Source organism: Elephantulus edwardii, unplaced genomic scaffold (genome assembly GCF_000299155.1).
Source record: "Elephantulus edwardii isolate Elephantulus edwardi_28Jun2011 unplaced genomic scaffold, EleEdw1.0 scaffold00254, whole genome shotgun sequence".
Classification (NCBI taxonomy): Eukaryota; Metazoa; Chordata; class Mammalia; order Macroscelidea; family Macroscelididae; genus Elephantulus; species Elephantulus edwardii.
Window position 1 is genome coordinate 2,602,050 of NW_006400004.1, and position 17,862 is coordinate 2,619,911.

The following is a 17,862-nucleotide window of genomic DNA, read 5'->3' on the forward strand; positions in this document are numbered from 1 at the left end:
CATTGAAATGAAAAATAAACAACCTAAATTAAAAAAAACAAAATCAAACAAAAACAAAACACAAAATATTTTTTAGATGTCAAGGTGTGGCTTGGCTTCAAAAAAGAAAAAAGTACACATTTTTGTTTTCTCTTTTTAAAAGTGATAGTTTCAAGACACACTTAAGCAAGAGGAGAATAGGCTATCCCCTGATCAAAACAAGCTTGGAAGCAGGAATGGCATCCAGTTCCGAAATAGCTTGTCTCCGGAAACTCCATCAACTTGGAGAAACTATGTAAGTTAAACACGTGTTCAGGTCTTTCATTCATAGGGTCGCTATGAGTCGTCTATGATTCAACAGCACTTAACAAGAACACCACCAACATAGAGCTCTGTGGGGCTTGGTGAACTGAAAGTTATGCAGGTGGGTGATTTTAATCTGTGGTCCTCAGGTTTGGTTTTAATTGTTTTTGGTCAAATATTCTTCTAAGTGGTATAGCACTGGTCTGTCCATTTGCTGTACAGAGCTAACTCGTGATTGTTGTGATGCTAAACACTGTGACACTGATGTGTCAAAATGCAAGAATGGCTACTCATGTGGACAGAGTTTAGTGCAGCTCCCCTATTAAAATAAGCTTGGAAGCAAGAGTGGCATCCACTTCCAAAACAGCTTGCCTCCAGAAGCCTCTATGAAATTGGAGAAATATGTAAGTTATACAAATATTCAGGGTCTTTCATTTAAAGGGTCGCTATGAGTCATCAATGACTCAACGGCACTTAAAAACAGCAACAACAGTCAAAGATTGCCTTTGGTATTTACTTTTTATTTTTGAATAAGAATTTGTAAAAATAGGTGTGGGAAAAGTTACTTGTTTCTGAAAAGTTTAACTGTAGATGATGTTCTAGTTATCATAACCTAACATCTGCTGTTACTGTTATATGTCTTCAAATGAATTAAAAAACATTTGACTATGGATTACAACAATTATTATTTCTACATAATTTGGGAGAGTAGGAGGTTAGCCTCCTCAATGCTGGTGCCTAGTGCAGGCCCAAAACCTTGGGGAGGTGGCTGGTTTTCTCAGTGCCCGTGGCTGGCAAAGGAACAAGGATCTTGGCTGCAAGCAGAGACTATCAGAAAAAAAATGTCTATTTGTATTTTATTGACTATGCAAATACACCTGACTGTGTAAATAATAATAAATTATGGCTAACATGGAGAAGAATGGAACTCCCAAAATACTTAGTTGTATTTGTGCAAAACCTATCTTAGACCAAGAAGCTATTGTCTGAACAGAGCATGCTTTAAAAACAAGAAAGGTATGCATCAGGGTCATATTCTTTAATCATACTTGTTCAATCTGTATGCCAATCAAATTGTTTGAGATGTTAGACTCTGTGAAGAAGAATGTGGTATCAGGATAAGAGAAAGAGTCATCAACAACTGGCATGATGACACAACCTTGTTTGCCAAAAGCAAAGAGGACTTGAAACATTTGCTGCAGAAGATCAGAGACTACAGACTCCAATATAGATTGCATTTCAGCACCAAGAATACAAAAATTCTCACCACTAAGCAATAGGCAACATCATGATAGATGGAGGAAAGATTAAAGTTGTCAACAATTTCTTTTTGTTTGGATCCACAATCAACACCCTGAGCACCAGTGCCTATTAAGAAAAGGGGGCAAATCCAACAGAATGCAGAAATTATTGAACAATATCATTAATATTACATGTAAGAAAGATTTTACTAAAAATTTTTGAGATATTCAAGCTGGATTTAGATGAGTGTGTGGTATAAGGTGCATTATTGCTGGCATCAGATGGATCTTAGATGAAAGCAAAGAATGCCAGAAAGATTACTTGAATTTTACTGACTACAGAAAGACATTTGGCTGTGTAGATTAGAGAAAATTATGAATAACATTTAGATAAATAAGAATTCCAGAACAGTAAGTGCTCCTCTGAAAACTATACATAGACCAAAAACCAGTGATTCTATCAGAATAAGTGTACACTGAATGATTTCAAATCAGAAAAGGGTGTGTGTGTGTGTGTGTGTGTGTGTGTGTGTGTGTGTATAAACTGAGCAAATAATCCCAGAAACTGGCCATGAAGAAGAATGTGGCATCAGGATTAGAGAAAAACTCATTAACAATCTGTGATATATAGATGATACAACCTGATTGTAGAAAATGAAGACGACTTGATACACGTATTTATGAAGATCAAAGAATAGATTAACCTCAATGTAAGTAAAAGAAAATTTCTCAAACTAGATCACTAAATGACATCTGATAAATGGAGAAAAGACTAAAATTGTCAGGAATTCATTTCACTTTTATCCACAACCAACACCCATGAAAGTAGCAATCATGAAATAAAAATATGCATTGCATTGAGCAAATCTGCTAAGAACCTCTTTAAAGTGATAAAAAAAAAAACCAAGGATGTCACTTTAAAACTGAAAATACCTCTTACTCAAGACATGATCACATGTATATGAAACCTGAGCAATGACTGAAAAAAACAAACTGAAAAAGAATCTATGCCTTTGAACAGTGGTGTTAGTGAAGAATACTAAATCAATCATACACTCCAAAAGAACAAATCTGTTTTGGATGAAACAGAGCCACGGTGTTCCTTACATGTAAAGATGGTGAGACTTTATTTCATATACAATAATCATTTTAGTAGGAGGGCACAGTCACTAGAAAAAGACTTTATGCTTGGAAAAGTAGAGAATCAGTAGAAAAAGAGGAAGATCTTCAGCAAGAGGGGTTGAGACAGTGACTACAATAGAGTGACTGAAGCACAGCAGAGACTGAGGTTTGACTCTGTTATACATAACATCACTAAGAGTTTGAGCTGACTGTACAGTATCTAACAAGTTGTGGGGAAGAATAACTGCAGTGATCCAATAATTGATATCTGTATTCTATTTCCTTGGAAGTACTTTTTACCTAGTCAAAGCAAACAAAAGATTAACATTTGCTTTATTGTAAAATTAAAATTATTCTTTTCCCCTTTCTTATTATGGCACATAACAAATAAAATTTTTTGTACATTTATTCTTTTTTTTCTTCTTCTACATTCTTTATTTATTCTTTGTCCAAATTTTCTCATATACATAAGGCAATTGGAGAGAGCATGGCTTTTCTAAGGTACTACTTCACACTGACAGTAGCATATTTGCTTTGTTACACTTCAAAGAGGTCATATGCAGCATAACTTCCCAATGCAATATGTGACTTTATTTCATTTTTCTTTTTTGTACAAACATGTCTTCTTGTTGTTACATGCTGTCAAGCTGGAACTGCCTCATAGCTGACTTTCTGTAGTTTTCAGAGTCTGTAAGTCACACAAGAGGAACTTGCCCACTTTTTTCCTGTGGAGCAACTGGTGGGTTCACCTGCCTTTGGGTTGGCATTGTAACTGGATACCATTATTGTTATTGCATACTGTTGAGTCAGAAACAACAAATAGCTGACCCTCCCTCCAGTGGGCTTTCAGAGGCAGTAAATCACACAGGAAGCAATTGCCCATCACTCTCCTAGGAGCAGCTGGTAGACTGCAGGCCTTTGTGTTAGTAGCTCATCTCCTTACCATTAATTCAAAATGCATTTAGAGTGCTAAAATTTTAGTTTTTCAACCTGTATACCTGTCAGAATCACCTGGAGAACTTGTTGAAAGAAAATGGATTGCTAGTCCCCATTCTAGAGTTTCTGTTTAGTAGAAATTAAGGAAGATCTTCCATATTTTCATTTCTAAGTGCCCTAGTGATGCTACTGGTCAGGGGACCACACACTGAGAAGCACGGACCATAACAAATTTCAGCTTTTCACACTATCTCTGCCAACTTTTAAGTACTGCAAATCTTTTTCCAAAGAAGGCAATCTGTTCCATGAACTCTGTGATTATCATTAATACCTGGGTAGAATTCAGGCTCTCAGTATTCCCTCAAATATTCAAGATCACAGCTCCAGAATCAAAGAACCATAATTTAAAAAAAAAAAAACCCAAAACTTTCCTCCAGGGTTTTTTTCCTCTTTCCCTGTTTTTCTTTTGGTTGGTTTTCATTTAATTTGTTGTCACAAGAAATTGCTTCTGCTTCTTCATAGAAAATGTTGATAGAAAAGAGTAAAACTATCTAGATATTTCAGAATTTTAAACTTTGATAAAATCATAGTTTTTCTTGTAAATTCAGTTCTCACGGTTGCTTCTGCCTTTTTTTTTATTGTTGGACTATCTCCTTTCTGAACAATAGACTTACAGGGTTAGAAAGAACACTGAGAATTCACCTAATCCCTCCTTGGCTTCAGACAAGACTGTATCTAAACCATCCCCAAATATAGCAATTTTCAGTACAGAGAAGAACAGGCACTAAGAATTTCCCATTCAACATCCTGTCACATAGTTGAGGACACAAGGCCTTTTCTCAGCCTGTTCTTATTCAAGCTGATGAACCTAAATATTACGTTTCCTAATTTTATTTCCTCAAAATTAAACTATTTTTTGGTCTTCTCTGATAATTTATCTGACTTGATCTCAGGGCTAAATTATATATATATATATATCTATATATAGATATATATATATAATGCCAATGAAGATTATTATTACTTTGGTACATAGAAAATGGCGAGGTTAATTTATAGTTTCTATGAAAATGAATTTACTAGAAACTCAGATACAGATATACATAAATATATATGTTGTTGTTCTGTGCTGTTGAGTCAGAACCAAACCAACAGCAGACCCTCCAGTGGGTTTTCAGAGGCAATAAATTGTACTGGGGGAGATTGTCTATCCGTTTCTCATGGAGCAATTAGTGGATATGAACCACATGCCTTTGAGATGGCAACATAACTTCCTACCACTATGCCATCAGAACTCCTTATATATACATATATGCCAACTAATATGTAATATAATGGCAGCCATTTATACAATTTATTGTAGGTATCCTTTTTTATTTTAAAAGAGAGTAATGTTGTAAAGTTTTTTAAAAGTTTACATTATAAATCACCAACCATTTTACACATAAAATGGATAGGAATTATAGATGTTTTATAATACAGAATTGTATATAAGTATATTTCACAACACTTCATAAAAAAGAACACAATAATGTATTATTATTCATTTGTGATTTGTTATTCAATGTTGAGTGTCAAATTCAAAGTTACAGTAATTACTTAATTCTGTATAAGCCTAAAAATATTGAATAAATCATATCATAATCATTTAAATTAAAATAATATCTCAGATTCAAGTCCTGAGCACAAGAAGTTTTTTAAAGATTCAATAAGAACAGGACAAGGAAAGATGACGCCCAAATGAAGCCATATGCTTCTGAGCAGTATAGAAAGGGACAACAGCATATTAGATTATGCAGTGAAATGGGACAATTTACTTTTTAATAATTTTAAACTATTTCATTTTTGCCCATTCTAAACATCACTATTCAAAATATAATCATTGTTTTTGGAATGGTGAGGAATCTAGGCCAGCCTAGGGATGAGGAAAAGGTTTATTTTCTCGCCTACTGGGATGAAGGTGTACGGTGGAGGCGATGCATTTATTCTCCAGAGAGAAGGAAGATGCTGCTTGCACAGCACTTCTACTCACCAGTCCATGCAGCAGCAAGGGTGTTGGCTTTGAAGGAAGCCAACTGTCCTGCTCTCCCAGCCAGAGGTAAAGAATTGCATTGGTGGCCACTAGAGGGAGGAGGATTAGGAATAGAGTAAATTGTGGGGAAAAGGTACCCATGAAAAACGCACATGGGACAACCAACACATCACCAACCACCGCCTAGCAGCTACTTCTCTGAAGGACTATAATGGGGTCAGAATACACTATTAGCCCAGAGACCCAGACATCAGTAATTATTGTTGTGTCCCAGTATAGAATAGTATCCCTTAACCTTGATGGCTGCAGAAGGGAGTTTGAATAGGATTGTGGTAAACACACAGCACACAAACACAAACACACAAACACTTACAGTCTCACCCCCCATTACAAGAAGTTTCATCTGTGCCGTCTGATTTTTTATTCATTTTCTTTTTTAAAAACTCTTGATGTTTTTCATCTATTTATTTTTAACAAAGAATGTGTTCCCGAAAAGCAAATAGCCCACCTTCAAGACAGTCCTGGGAGAAGCACCAGCAGAGACACTCATTGTGCCAAGATGTATTTTACCAACAAATCTGTACAAATTACACAAGGTTGAAAACAAATGGAATATAATATAATGAAAGCAAAGTTTCTTTTTGCTAAATTTCAGCTTGAAGCAAACCTGCAAGAAATGTTTTCAATTAGCTTCTTTAGCAAACCCAAAGCAGAGCTCAGAATGTTTTGCTCGCCATCCTGCCCTTTGGGTGGGCTGCCTAGTGAATGTCTTACCTCCAGCACAAGTAGATGAGCACTCTGACCAAGGCTGATGACTCCAAGTAAAACCAACTTCATTGTCTCCACTGCCAGTTCGAGTGATGGGAACGTTGAATTTATACCTAATTCCCAAATTCTGTTCCTGAAGCAGAACCTGCCATTGAAAACAACTGGTGAAGACAATGTAAACACAATGAGCCTTCACTCAGTTATTATTTCTTTTTTGTGTGAAGAAGAAATATCCTAAAACAAGTCTTACCGAAAACTCGAGATCACTTTTAAAATACAAATATTTATATAAATTTTTCTCTGAAATGTTCATGAATAGATTTGGGAATCTATTTTTCTGATTTGGATATAGAACTACAATTCAAGCAGGCATTGAAAAGATCAAAGAATCTAATGAAAAGAGTATTTGCACAAATTCTATATTTGTGGGGAAAGTAACAAAACCTTTGTTTACCTTAATTATACCACCTGTAAAACAGAGATGATAAAGGTTGCCCTTTCCTGCCAACTTGTTAGATTAAAAATTGTAGAAATGGAATGGCAAAGACACATTTACCATAACAATCAGATTTTCCGAGGTGGGACCTAAAGCTTCCAAGGATTCTGGTTCATCAGTTGGCCTCTTGTAGTGAAAAGCTGTACCAGCAACATCAAACTTCCTAGGCCAATCTATAGTCCAGGCTCCATTAATGTAGTAATCATCTCCTTCCGATTTTAAAGCTAAAAAAACCCAAAAAAACAAAAAACACACACAAAAAAACAAACCCTAGTCAATAAATGCAAACCTTCAATTACAAAAAAACCCCAACAAACCATAGTCAATCTACAAATGCAAACCTTCAATTATGAGAATGGTTCTGATTAATGAACTGAAATGTAAACACTATGCCATGTAGTTCATAGGCAATCTTCTCCTGTGCAATTAACGACTTCTGAAAACCTGCTGGAGGGTAAACTAGGCATCAGTTCCAACTCAATGGCACACAACAAGAAGTACGAGGCATAGAAAACTTGTGGTTCTCTAGAATACATACTTAACAATAAAACCAAAGGAAGAGGTAAAAAACAGACCCACACAATTATTTCTCTCATTGTCATCAAGTCAGAACTGACTCATAACTGACTTTCTAAGGAATTTTCAGAGGCTTTCAAACCCACAGGAGGAGACTGTCCACCATTGTTCCATGGATTAAGTAATGGATTTAAACTGACTAACTTTAGGTTAATAGCACAATTCTCTAAAAACTAACACCACCACAAAAGAAGTAAGAAAAAAAGAAAGGCAAAAAGGAAAAGACCAGATGGGTAGACATTAATTAGAAACAGTTAAATGATATAATGTCAGAAAAATATATGGGAGGACTTAAAAATAATAATATTATCATATAGAAAGGATTTTTAAGGCCGACACAAAACTAATAAGGAAATTATTAATCATACATATGCATAACAATTTTAAAACTCTACAGAGAGAAATTACACAAAAAGATAAAAAGCATACAGAAAAAAGGGTTATTAGCACCTCTATATCAATGCTTCTATACACAAATAAGACAATAATAAATATGTCAAGTAAAATTTTTGTTAGTACTCTAATTTGTTTCAAAATCATTTTATCCATCAGGAAAATTGAACAAGCAGTCCAAAAAGACAAAAGTTCCATGGTCCAAAAAGTTTCTGGCTTTCTAAATCCCTACCACTTGTTCTTAATAGTCTAGCTTTTGACTGCAGATATGTTGTAAAGACTCATTTAATTGTAAAACAAGCACACACACACACACACACACACAAACTAATTAACCTTTTGAGATAGGAACAAGTAAAACAAATTTAAGAATTAAATCTTTCTTGGGTTTCTGTCATTACAATATAAAAATTATTTGGATTATACAGGGACATCTAAACTAAGTTACCTGTGTAGTAGCTAATAAAAGCATATAGAAGTAAAAGCACAAATAAAATCTTCCATCTATTTGAATTCTAGCTCAATTTGTACTCTTCTTTTCAAAGTTCTTAACATTTAAATGATGGGGTCTTAACCTCTCTCTGCTATCATGAATATCTGATCTATGCTACTATGAAGATTGAGTAAGAAGTGAATTAGAAAGAACAGCAAAACAAAACAAAAACCCAAAACAAAACCAAGCCTGTTAACCTCTAAAAAAATGAAACTATAGAAATTTGGGCAGAAATAAATGAAATAGAAACAAGGAAAAGCAATTGAAATCATCAACAAGACCAAGAGTTTTTTCTTCAATAGGTCAATAAAATCGACAAACTGCTAGCAAAAGAAAAGACACAAATAATCCAATGATTCAGATCCTCTCAGAAGAGCTGTGAGTGAGCATTAACATTACTGGCAAGTATATTCATTTTCTCCTGGACACAAGAGCCTACTATTTGGTCCTAAAAGCCTTCTGAAGTCCCAACTCTTCTCACTATTTCTTAGTTGTTGGAATTGATGCAAAACCTCATAAGCAGTTCCTTACTTCACCTCTGCCTTGCATGCAGACTTCTGAGCTGTAAAACAACCCAGTGGTAGATGGAATTTGGTCCAGGACTTAAGAACAATAAATGACATAGTTGAGCCTCTACATCTTTATACTATAATAGACAAAGTATTAGTCAATAAGACCTTTATTTTAAGAACTACCTTCCCTCTGTAACTTGATTTGTGCCACTGTTAGAACCTCTACTTGGAATATTATTGCTTTTAATTTTTGACTCATGTACTTTTGACTTGTTAGTTAAATTTGTGTCTTCTAGGCTGCAACACTTCCATGATACATCTTCAAGGATATGAACATGTATGGCTAAGCAAAATTGATAACAGTGCATCCAAATTCCAAAATCAATATCCACAATAGTCTACATGTTTTCTATTGCCAAAGGGGCCCTTTAGAGTAGTGAGAGAAGATCTTCACCCTGAAACTTACAGATTCCTTTTTCAGCAGGAAGTAGCTAAGAGAATACGCCATCCCCTTTTCCTTATAAATCAGGGTGAAATCTCTCTCAGGGAGGAGTGATAGGGAATGGCAAAGGACACACTGACAAAGGAGATTAATCAGAACTGGTTTTGATAACCACTGTAGCAATGGGACAATTAAAACAAACTTTCAAGGACAAAAAAAGAGTTGAAAGGGGCAATGTCACAACAGAACCATCTGAAATAAAAAGATTAACAATGGAATATGAAACCTAGAGGAAATGTATACTAAATTAGAAACTCACAATTTACTCAAACTGACACAGAGTGAAGCACAACAGCTGAACAGATTGATCGATCATAAAAAGAAAAAATTGAACAAGTCATAAAACAACTTCCAACCAAAAAAAAAAACCAAACCCAAGCCATGGACCAAATGCTTTTACTAGTGAATTTTATCAAACATTCAGAAAACAACTGTCACCAATTTTACATAAAATATTTCCGAAAACAGAAAAAGAAAGAATTCTCTCCTACTCACTCTATGATGCAAACATATCCTTGATACTAAAGTCAGGTAAAGACACCACCAAAATAGAAAATTGTAGACCAATATCTCTCGTGAGGATAGATGCAGAAATTGTCAATAAAATCCTGGCCAAAAGAATCAATAATTCATACACACAAAAAATTCACCATAACCAAGTGGGACCAATAATAGGCATGCAAGGATGGTCTAACATAAGAAAAGCAATCAGTGTAATTCATCACATTAACAAAGCAAAGAACAAGAACCACATGATCCTAACAATTGATGCAGAAAAGGCCTTTAACAAAATCCAACACTCTTTCCTGATTAAAACACTCATCAAAATAGCAACAGAGGGGAATTTCCTAAACATAGTTGAAGTATATATGCAAAACTAAGAGCTAACATAATTCTCAATGGAGAGAGATTAAAAGGCATTCCCTTTGAGAACAGGAACTAGACAAGAATGTCCACTATCAACTCTCCTGTCCAACATTGTACTAGACATCTTAGCAAGAGCCATATGACAAAATAAGGCAATAAGACTCAGTGATAAAATTATTGGACATAGCTGAGCAATTCAGCAAGTGGCAGGATACAATATTAGCATACAAAAATCAGTTGCATTTCTCTACAGTGACAAAGAAAATATCAAAAAGGAGTTATGAAAAACAATACCCATCACAATATTAAATACTTTGGAGCAAATCTAACAAAAGACACAAATGACATATATAAAGAAAATTATAAAACACTACTACAAGAAACAAAATGAAACCTGGAGATATGGAAGAATATACCATGCTTGTAGATATGAAGGCTCAATATCATGGAAACAATAATTTGCCAAAGGCAATCTACAAGTTCAATGCATTCCTAGTACAGATATCTATGTCATTCCTCAACAAGATGGAAAAAGCAATTTCCAATTCTATATGGAATGGAAAGAGGCCCCAAATAAGCAAAGCACTCCTGAAAAAGAGAAACCAGGTAGGAGGCATCACATTCCCTGATATAAAATCATATTACACCACTATAGTTGTTAAGACACCATGGTACTAGTACAGTGACAGACATATAGATCAATGGAATAGAACTGAGAACCCAGAAATCAGCACACTTACCTATGCTCAACAGATTTTTTTACAAGGAGGCAAAATCAGTTAAGAGAGGAAACAACAGCATTTTAAACAAATGGTGTTGGCAAAATTGGAAGACCATATGCAGAAAACTCAAGCAAGACCCACACCTCACACCATATACAAAAACCAACTCAAGGTGGATCAAGGACCTAGGAGTAAAACCAAAGACTTTAAATTTCATTAGAGAAAAGCTTTGAAGAACCCTAGAAGCCAAAACCCACATTATGAATAGTTTTCTAAGTATAGTGAAAACCCTACAACCAGGAGAGAATAAAATCGATGAATGGGACCTTCTAAGAATCCCTATGCATAACAAAACACTTCTCCAACAGGGTAAAAAAGAAAGCCACAGACTGGGGAAAAAATATCTGGTAATGACATATCTGAAAAGGGACTCATATCTAAAATTTATAGAATTCTTCAGCACTTCAATATGAAAAAGGTAAACAACTCAAGAGCAAAATAGGCAGAGGTAATTAATAGATACTTCACCAAAGACATTCAGATGGCAAGTAAACACATGAAATGTTCAAAACACCTTGCTATCAGAGAGATGCAAATCAAAATAACTATGAGGTATCATTTCACCCCACTAACAATAGCAAAGTTCAACAGAGCAGCAAAAAAATAATTAATACTGGTGAGGCTGTGGAGAGATTGAAACCCTTATTCACTGCTGGTGGGAGTGTAAAATGGTTCAACTACTATGGAAGGTGATTTGGCACTTTGTCAAAAAGTTGAAAATAGAAATACCATTACCATTTTATGCAGCGGTGTCACTACTAGGAATATAGCCTAAAGAAACCAAAGCACCATCCAAACAGATATGTGCACATCCATGTTTATTGCTGAGTTATTTACAATAGCAAAGAGGTAGAAGCAATCCAAGTGCCTATCAATAAATGAATGGATAGAAAAACCTATGATATAGTCATACAATGGAATACTATGCAGTGCTGAAAAACAACTAACTTGTAAAACATTAACCCTGGAGCACATTATGCAGACTGAAAGATCTTAGTCACTAAAGGACAAATACTGTACAGCACCAGTTATAAAATAGGTCTGGCATGAGGAGATGGGAAGACAACAGGATAAGAGTGGATAGATTATGACAATCAAATTGGAACAGATGAAAGAAAGAACTGTCTAAAATAAATATATGGTTAGGCATTATACATATAAAAACAGCCCAGAATAAGAGATGTATCATTGCAAAGACTACTAGGGTGGAGGAGAGGGGAGGTAGGTAATTGTGCAATAATGAATGAATGTTTTTTTTTAAAAGTGAACGGGGGGAGAGGAAAGAGAGGGCAAGGAGGTAAAATGTGCAACAATGAATGAATGAAAATCTAATTTCTCTGTAAATGTTCATTAAAATAACAAAACAAAATTTTCTTTAAAAACCAAAAGTGGCTTTGAAGAAGGCTATAACATTGCCAGATATTATGATAATAGAACATTTATTTTTTTTATAGATACATTATTCTCCATTATAAACAACTAGGTAACAGTATACATGTTGTCTGATGGGATAATAGAAGCCTAGCTGTTATAATCAAAAGTGTTGTTGTTGTCATGTGCCGTCGAGATGCTTGTGACTCATAGTGACCCTATGTACAACAGCCCTAACCCTGCTCTGTCCTGTGTCAATCTCACTGTCTCCGACACATTACATCACTTAAAATGAATATTTTCTTTTTCTGTTTGTATTTTGTTAATTTGAGTTCAACGTTAACATATAGGCCAAGACCAGGTAATCTTGTCATGCACTTCAGTTGTTTAATCCAAGCAGGAAAAGACAAAATCTGGAATGTATGTTCTATATGGTTACATTTATTTAATATATTTACCAAACACTGGAAATAAAGTCAACATTAAGTGAGAGATCAAAGAGATACATAGAAAATAAAATGCTGCTTTTCCAGATTAATACTGAGTGTAGAAAGTAAACAAAAATGTGTTGAAAAGAGACACCTTTATCATTAAGTATGGGCAGACATTTCCTATAAAGAAAACTTATTTTTGTTGCAAATTTTTACAATGTCAAAGATAATCCAAAATCATGATGTGAAATAGGAGCTTTCTTAAATAAAAGAAAATCCTGGTGATACAAATGTTCTATCTAGAGAAGGCATTCTATATGCATTCTTATTTTAAAAATACAGGTAAAAAATTTTGAGGAAAGAATATATTTTTAAAAGCAATAATAATTCATTAATACCCGGCAATTCCACTACTGGGAATATACCCCAAAGAAATCATAACTGCCACTTACGTAGATATATGCACACCCATGTTTATTGCTGCTTTGTTCACAATAGCAAAGAGTTGGAACAACCTAAGTGCCCATCAACAAATGAATGGCTAGAGAAGCTGTTGTATAGTCACATTATGGAATACTACACAGCATCGAAAAACAAGGAATTCATGAAATATTATTCAAAATGGGTGACCCTGGAGGACATTATGCTGAGTGAAATATCTCAGTCACAAAAGGACACATACTGCATAGTGCCACTATTGTAAAATGGGACTGATATAGGAGTTGGAGGGGAGACTGAGAAAAATGGAATAAATTTCATATATTGTATTGAAATGTTGAGAGGAAGAACTGTTTAAAAGGTATATATGATTAGTTATTATTGTCATGACATGAGTTCAGAATGAAGGCTGAATAGTGAAGTGGACTTGGGGGGAGGGATTATATTAACAAGAAAGAATTTTTCTTTTAACTTTTCAAAGAGTAGAATGAACTGTAGGGTAGGGGTCGTCAGGGAGAAAAGTGCAACAATGAATGAATGAAAATCCAAAATCTCTGTAAGTTTTCATTAAAATCAATAATGATGATGATGATGATAATAATAATAATAATGTGCTGAACAAAAGAAAACATAAAATAAGAAAGATAAGCAAATTTTAAAAAAACACCAAAAAAAATTCATTCATGTCCCAGTGGGTATCTCTGGGGAAACTCCACAGCTCTCTTATGGTGCATTACTTGCAGGAGCAGACATCAAAGAGAACTTCTACTCTTCACATATTGCAATGATTGGCATTGGGCATACACTCCCACTGTAAGCAACTGGAACTTTGCAAAATATTAATTAGTTGTTCTTACACATTGGGCAGAACCATGATGCAGGGTAGAAAGAAAAGGAGAAAAAAAAACAGAAAAGAAAAGAAACACTTTATCTTTGGAGGCACTGCTTGTCAATACAGAAAAAGGAAACTCAATCAGGTGATCGTAGGAAGACAGAAATTGAAAAGTGGGAAGACAGAAACTGAAAAGTGGGAAAACTGAGATAGCTAGAATTTGCAGGACAAGGAAATCAGACCTAACCCCCCCAAAAAAATAAGCACCCAAAAAGCCAAATTAATGAGAAAGCAAAACAATTCCTAAAGCCAGGAAATCAATGTGATTGAGCCATACAAGGGCATTCATGAAGAACATATCTCTGTAATGGAGTTAAACAAGCTCTAGAATGAAGACTTTCTTGGTTTCACCTAAACAAAGCTATAAAACAATCCTAAAAAAAGCACCCCAAAACCCCAAAACTCAACCTGATTCATAGTTCCTTAATACTCTTCTAAAAAAAGGGGGGGAGATGCTGTTGTTGTTGTTCTTATGTGCCATCGAGTCACTTGCGACTAGCCCTAAACCCTACTCTATCCAGGGCCAAACTCACTGCCTCTGACACACCCATCCCGATCACCCCAGTCACTGAATCAATCCATCTCATAGGGGGTCTTCCCCTCCTGCGCTGTACCTCCACCCTACCAAGCATGATGTCCCTCTCCAAGGACCTCTCCTTCCTTACAACATGTCCAAAGTATGTCAGACAAAGCCCCAGAATCCTTGCCTCCGAAAAGCAGCCTGGTTTAACCCTTTCCAGGATGAATCTGTTTGATTTCTTGGCAGTCCACGGTACATTCAATACTCTTCTCCAGCACAACAGCTCAAAGGCATCAATTCTCCTTCTATCCTTCCTAGTCATTTCCCAACTCTCTGATGCATAACAAGTGATTGTAAAGACCACAGACTGTATCAGATGCACCTTAGTCTCCAGAGTGACATCATTGCTATTCAGTACCCTGGAGAGGTCCCTAACAGCAGACTTTCCCCATCACAATACGTGTTTTTCTTTTCTGGCTACTGGTGCCAAGAGTGTTGACCATGGAGCCAAGAAGACTAAAGTTGTTAACAGGTGGAGGGGAGGGGAAGATTAAAACAAAACAAAAAGCAAACCACAAGGCATCTTGCAAATAAATAACAATAGTGTACAACTTCAAACAAAAAAAAAATTACTAGAGCAAAAAAGAAGCAGGAAATTGTGACTTACTTCAAGAGAAAAACAAATACAAAACCAGGCACAGAAATGGTAAAAATTGTGTGATTCAAAGAAAAGTACTTTTATTGTTTTTAATTCTTTTTCTTTTATTTTGTATGTGTGTGCATCATCGAATTGGATCCAACTGGTACAGAAGGAGATTGCATCTGGCAGATCCAAACCATGTGCTTTTGGGATTGCAGTGCAGCTTCTTGCCACTAGGTCACCAGAGTTCCTTTTCGAAAGTACTTTTGAACAAATGTACACAAGAATTTTTAAGGATATACATGACATACATAATTGTAGCATCAGAACCCTTGAATATTGGTTTTTCTAGCCTTTGCTTAGCCCTTGTTTGGGGATATGATCTCCAGCTACCTTAACTACGGACACATGGTCTTGGAAATCATCAAAAGCTGTGAGACTAATATAAGAGAGTGCTCTCTACACTGTGAGAGATAGTAGTGGAGATGTCAGTGGTGGAGAGAGAGTGAAGAGACCCTAGCACTACTGTGAAGAAACTGTGGGACAAGATGTAACTAGAGGAACCTTGGAGATGGAGGCACATTAAAGATTTTGCTTGTGTATGACTTAATGACAGGCTGACTTGTAGCTGCTCTGAGCTTGCTGAACTAACTGAGGAAACCAGGGCTTTATTTGCGCTGCTGAACTGAACTCCCTTATTTTCTGAGAATCTGTCTAAACTAATTGAGAAATTTTACCTTGTTTATCTGACTTGAGACTGCGGGACTAAACCTGGACTGGCATTGTGTGATATTTTTTTAGCTCCTCTACTCCCCAACAGAACAGAATAGGGTAACACTGCATGGTTCAAAATTGGGAAGGGTGTACGCCAGGGATGTGTCTTATCTCCATACCTTTTCAAGCTGTATGCAGAGCAGATTATCTGAGAGTCTGGGCTCTATGAGGAGAAGTGTGGCATCAGGACTGGTGGAAGATCTATTAACAATCTGCGTTATGCAGATGACACAACCCTGCTTGCTGAAACTGAGGAAGACCTCAAGCACTTGCTGCAGAGGATCAAGGACTGCAGCCCTCAGTATGGACTGAGGCTCAATGTCAAGAAGACAAAGATTCTCACAACTGGACCAATTGATAGCATCAGTATGGATGGCGATGAGATTGAGATTGTTCACAGCTTCAGTTTGCTCAGCTCCATGGTCAACACTCTTCGCACCAGCAGCCAGGAAATGAAAAAACGTATTGCAATGGGAAAGTCTGCTGTTAGGGACCTCTCTAAAGTACTCAACAGCAATGATGTGTCTCTGGAGACTAAGGTCCACCTGATACAGGCCATGGTCTTTGCAATCACTTGTTATGCATCAGAGAGTTGGACAATGATTAGGGAGGATAGAAGGAGAATTGATGCCTTTGAGCTGTGGTGCTGGAGAAGATTAATGAATGTACCATGGACTTCCAAGAAAACAAACAGATTCATCCTGGAGAGGGTTAAGCCAGGCTGCTCCTTGGAGGCAAGGATTCTGGGGCTTCGTCTGACATACTTTGGACATGTTGTAAGGAGGGACAGGTCCTTGGAGAGGGGCATCATGCTTGGGAGGGTGGAGGGACAGCGCAGGAGGGGAAGACCCTCTATGAGATGGATTGATTCAGTGACTGGGGTAATCTGGATGGGTGTGTCAGAGGCAGTGTGAATGGCACAGGATAGAGCAGGGTTTAGGGCTGTTGTACATAGGGTCGCTATAAGTCACAAACGACTCGATGGCACGTAATAACAACAACATTCCCCAACCTATTCTCCTAATAAATTCCACAACTATCAGCAAAGTCTGTATGTCAATATGCAATGAACATGGGACTCAATGATTGGTATAGATTCAGGAACATATGGGGTGGCGTGTCTGACTATGTTGTTATTTGTATGATATTATGAATATTATTGGTGGGAACAGTTCCCATTTGCAAAGTGGGTAGAAGTAAGACTCAGCCATCCCCCATGTAGCATCTGCTCCTTTCAAAATACTAACAGGATGCTCTGATGGCCTAGTGGTAAGGAGCTGTGCTGTCAACCCAAAGAGAGGGGTTTCCAGTTCACCAGCTGCCCCATGGAAGAGAGATGGGCAATCTTCTCCTACATAACTTACAATTTCTGAAAATCCAGTAGAGGGTCACCTATGAATCCGTTTCAGTTTGATGGCACATTAATAATAATAATAATTACTAATAATAATAGAGAGCTCTGGTGGTCTACTGGCAAGAAGCTGTGCTGCAATCCTGAAGGTATATGGTTCAAATTCACAAGCTGCTCCATGGGAGAAGGATAGACAATCTCTCCCATGCGATTAACAGCCTATGAAATCCCACTAGAAGGTCAGATATGGGTCAGTTCTGAGTTGAAAGTACACAAAAGCAACACAATAATTTGTTGTTGTTGTTGTTATGTGCCGTCGAGTCGCCTGCGACCCATAGCGACCCTATATACAACAGCCCTAAACTCCGCTCTGTCCTGTGCCAATCGCACTGTCTCTGACACTCCCATACCAATTATCCCAGTCACTGAATCAATCCACCTCA

General features: G+C 36.5%; 1 protein-coding gene across 1 annotated transcript in view; it reads right to left on the reverse strand.

Annotated features, from left to right (window-relative positions):
* Window positions 1-17,862, reverse strand: part of ADAMTS6 (ADAM metallopeptidase with thrombospondin type 1 motif, 6) — a 509,355-nt gene that overhangs the window by 108,975 nt on the left and 382,518 nt on the right. The window contains exons 18-19 of the mRNA XM_006899365.1: window positions 6,938-7,101; window positions 6,388-6,526 (exon numbers count right to left, since the gene is read on the reverse strand). Coding sequence (XP_006899427.1) covers window positions 6,388-6,526; window positions 6,938-7,101 — 303 coding nt within the window. The remainder of the gene's footprint in view (window positions 1-6,387; window positions 6,527-6,937; window positions 7,102-17,862) is intronic.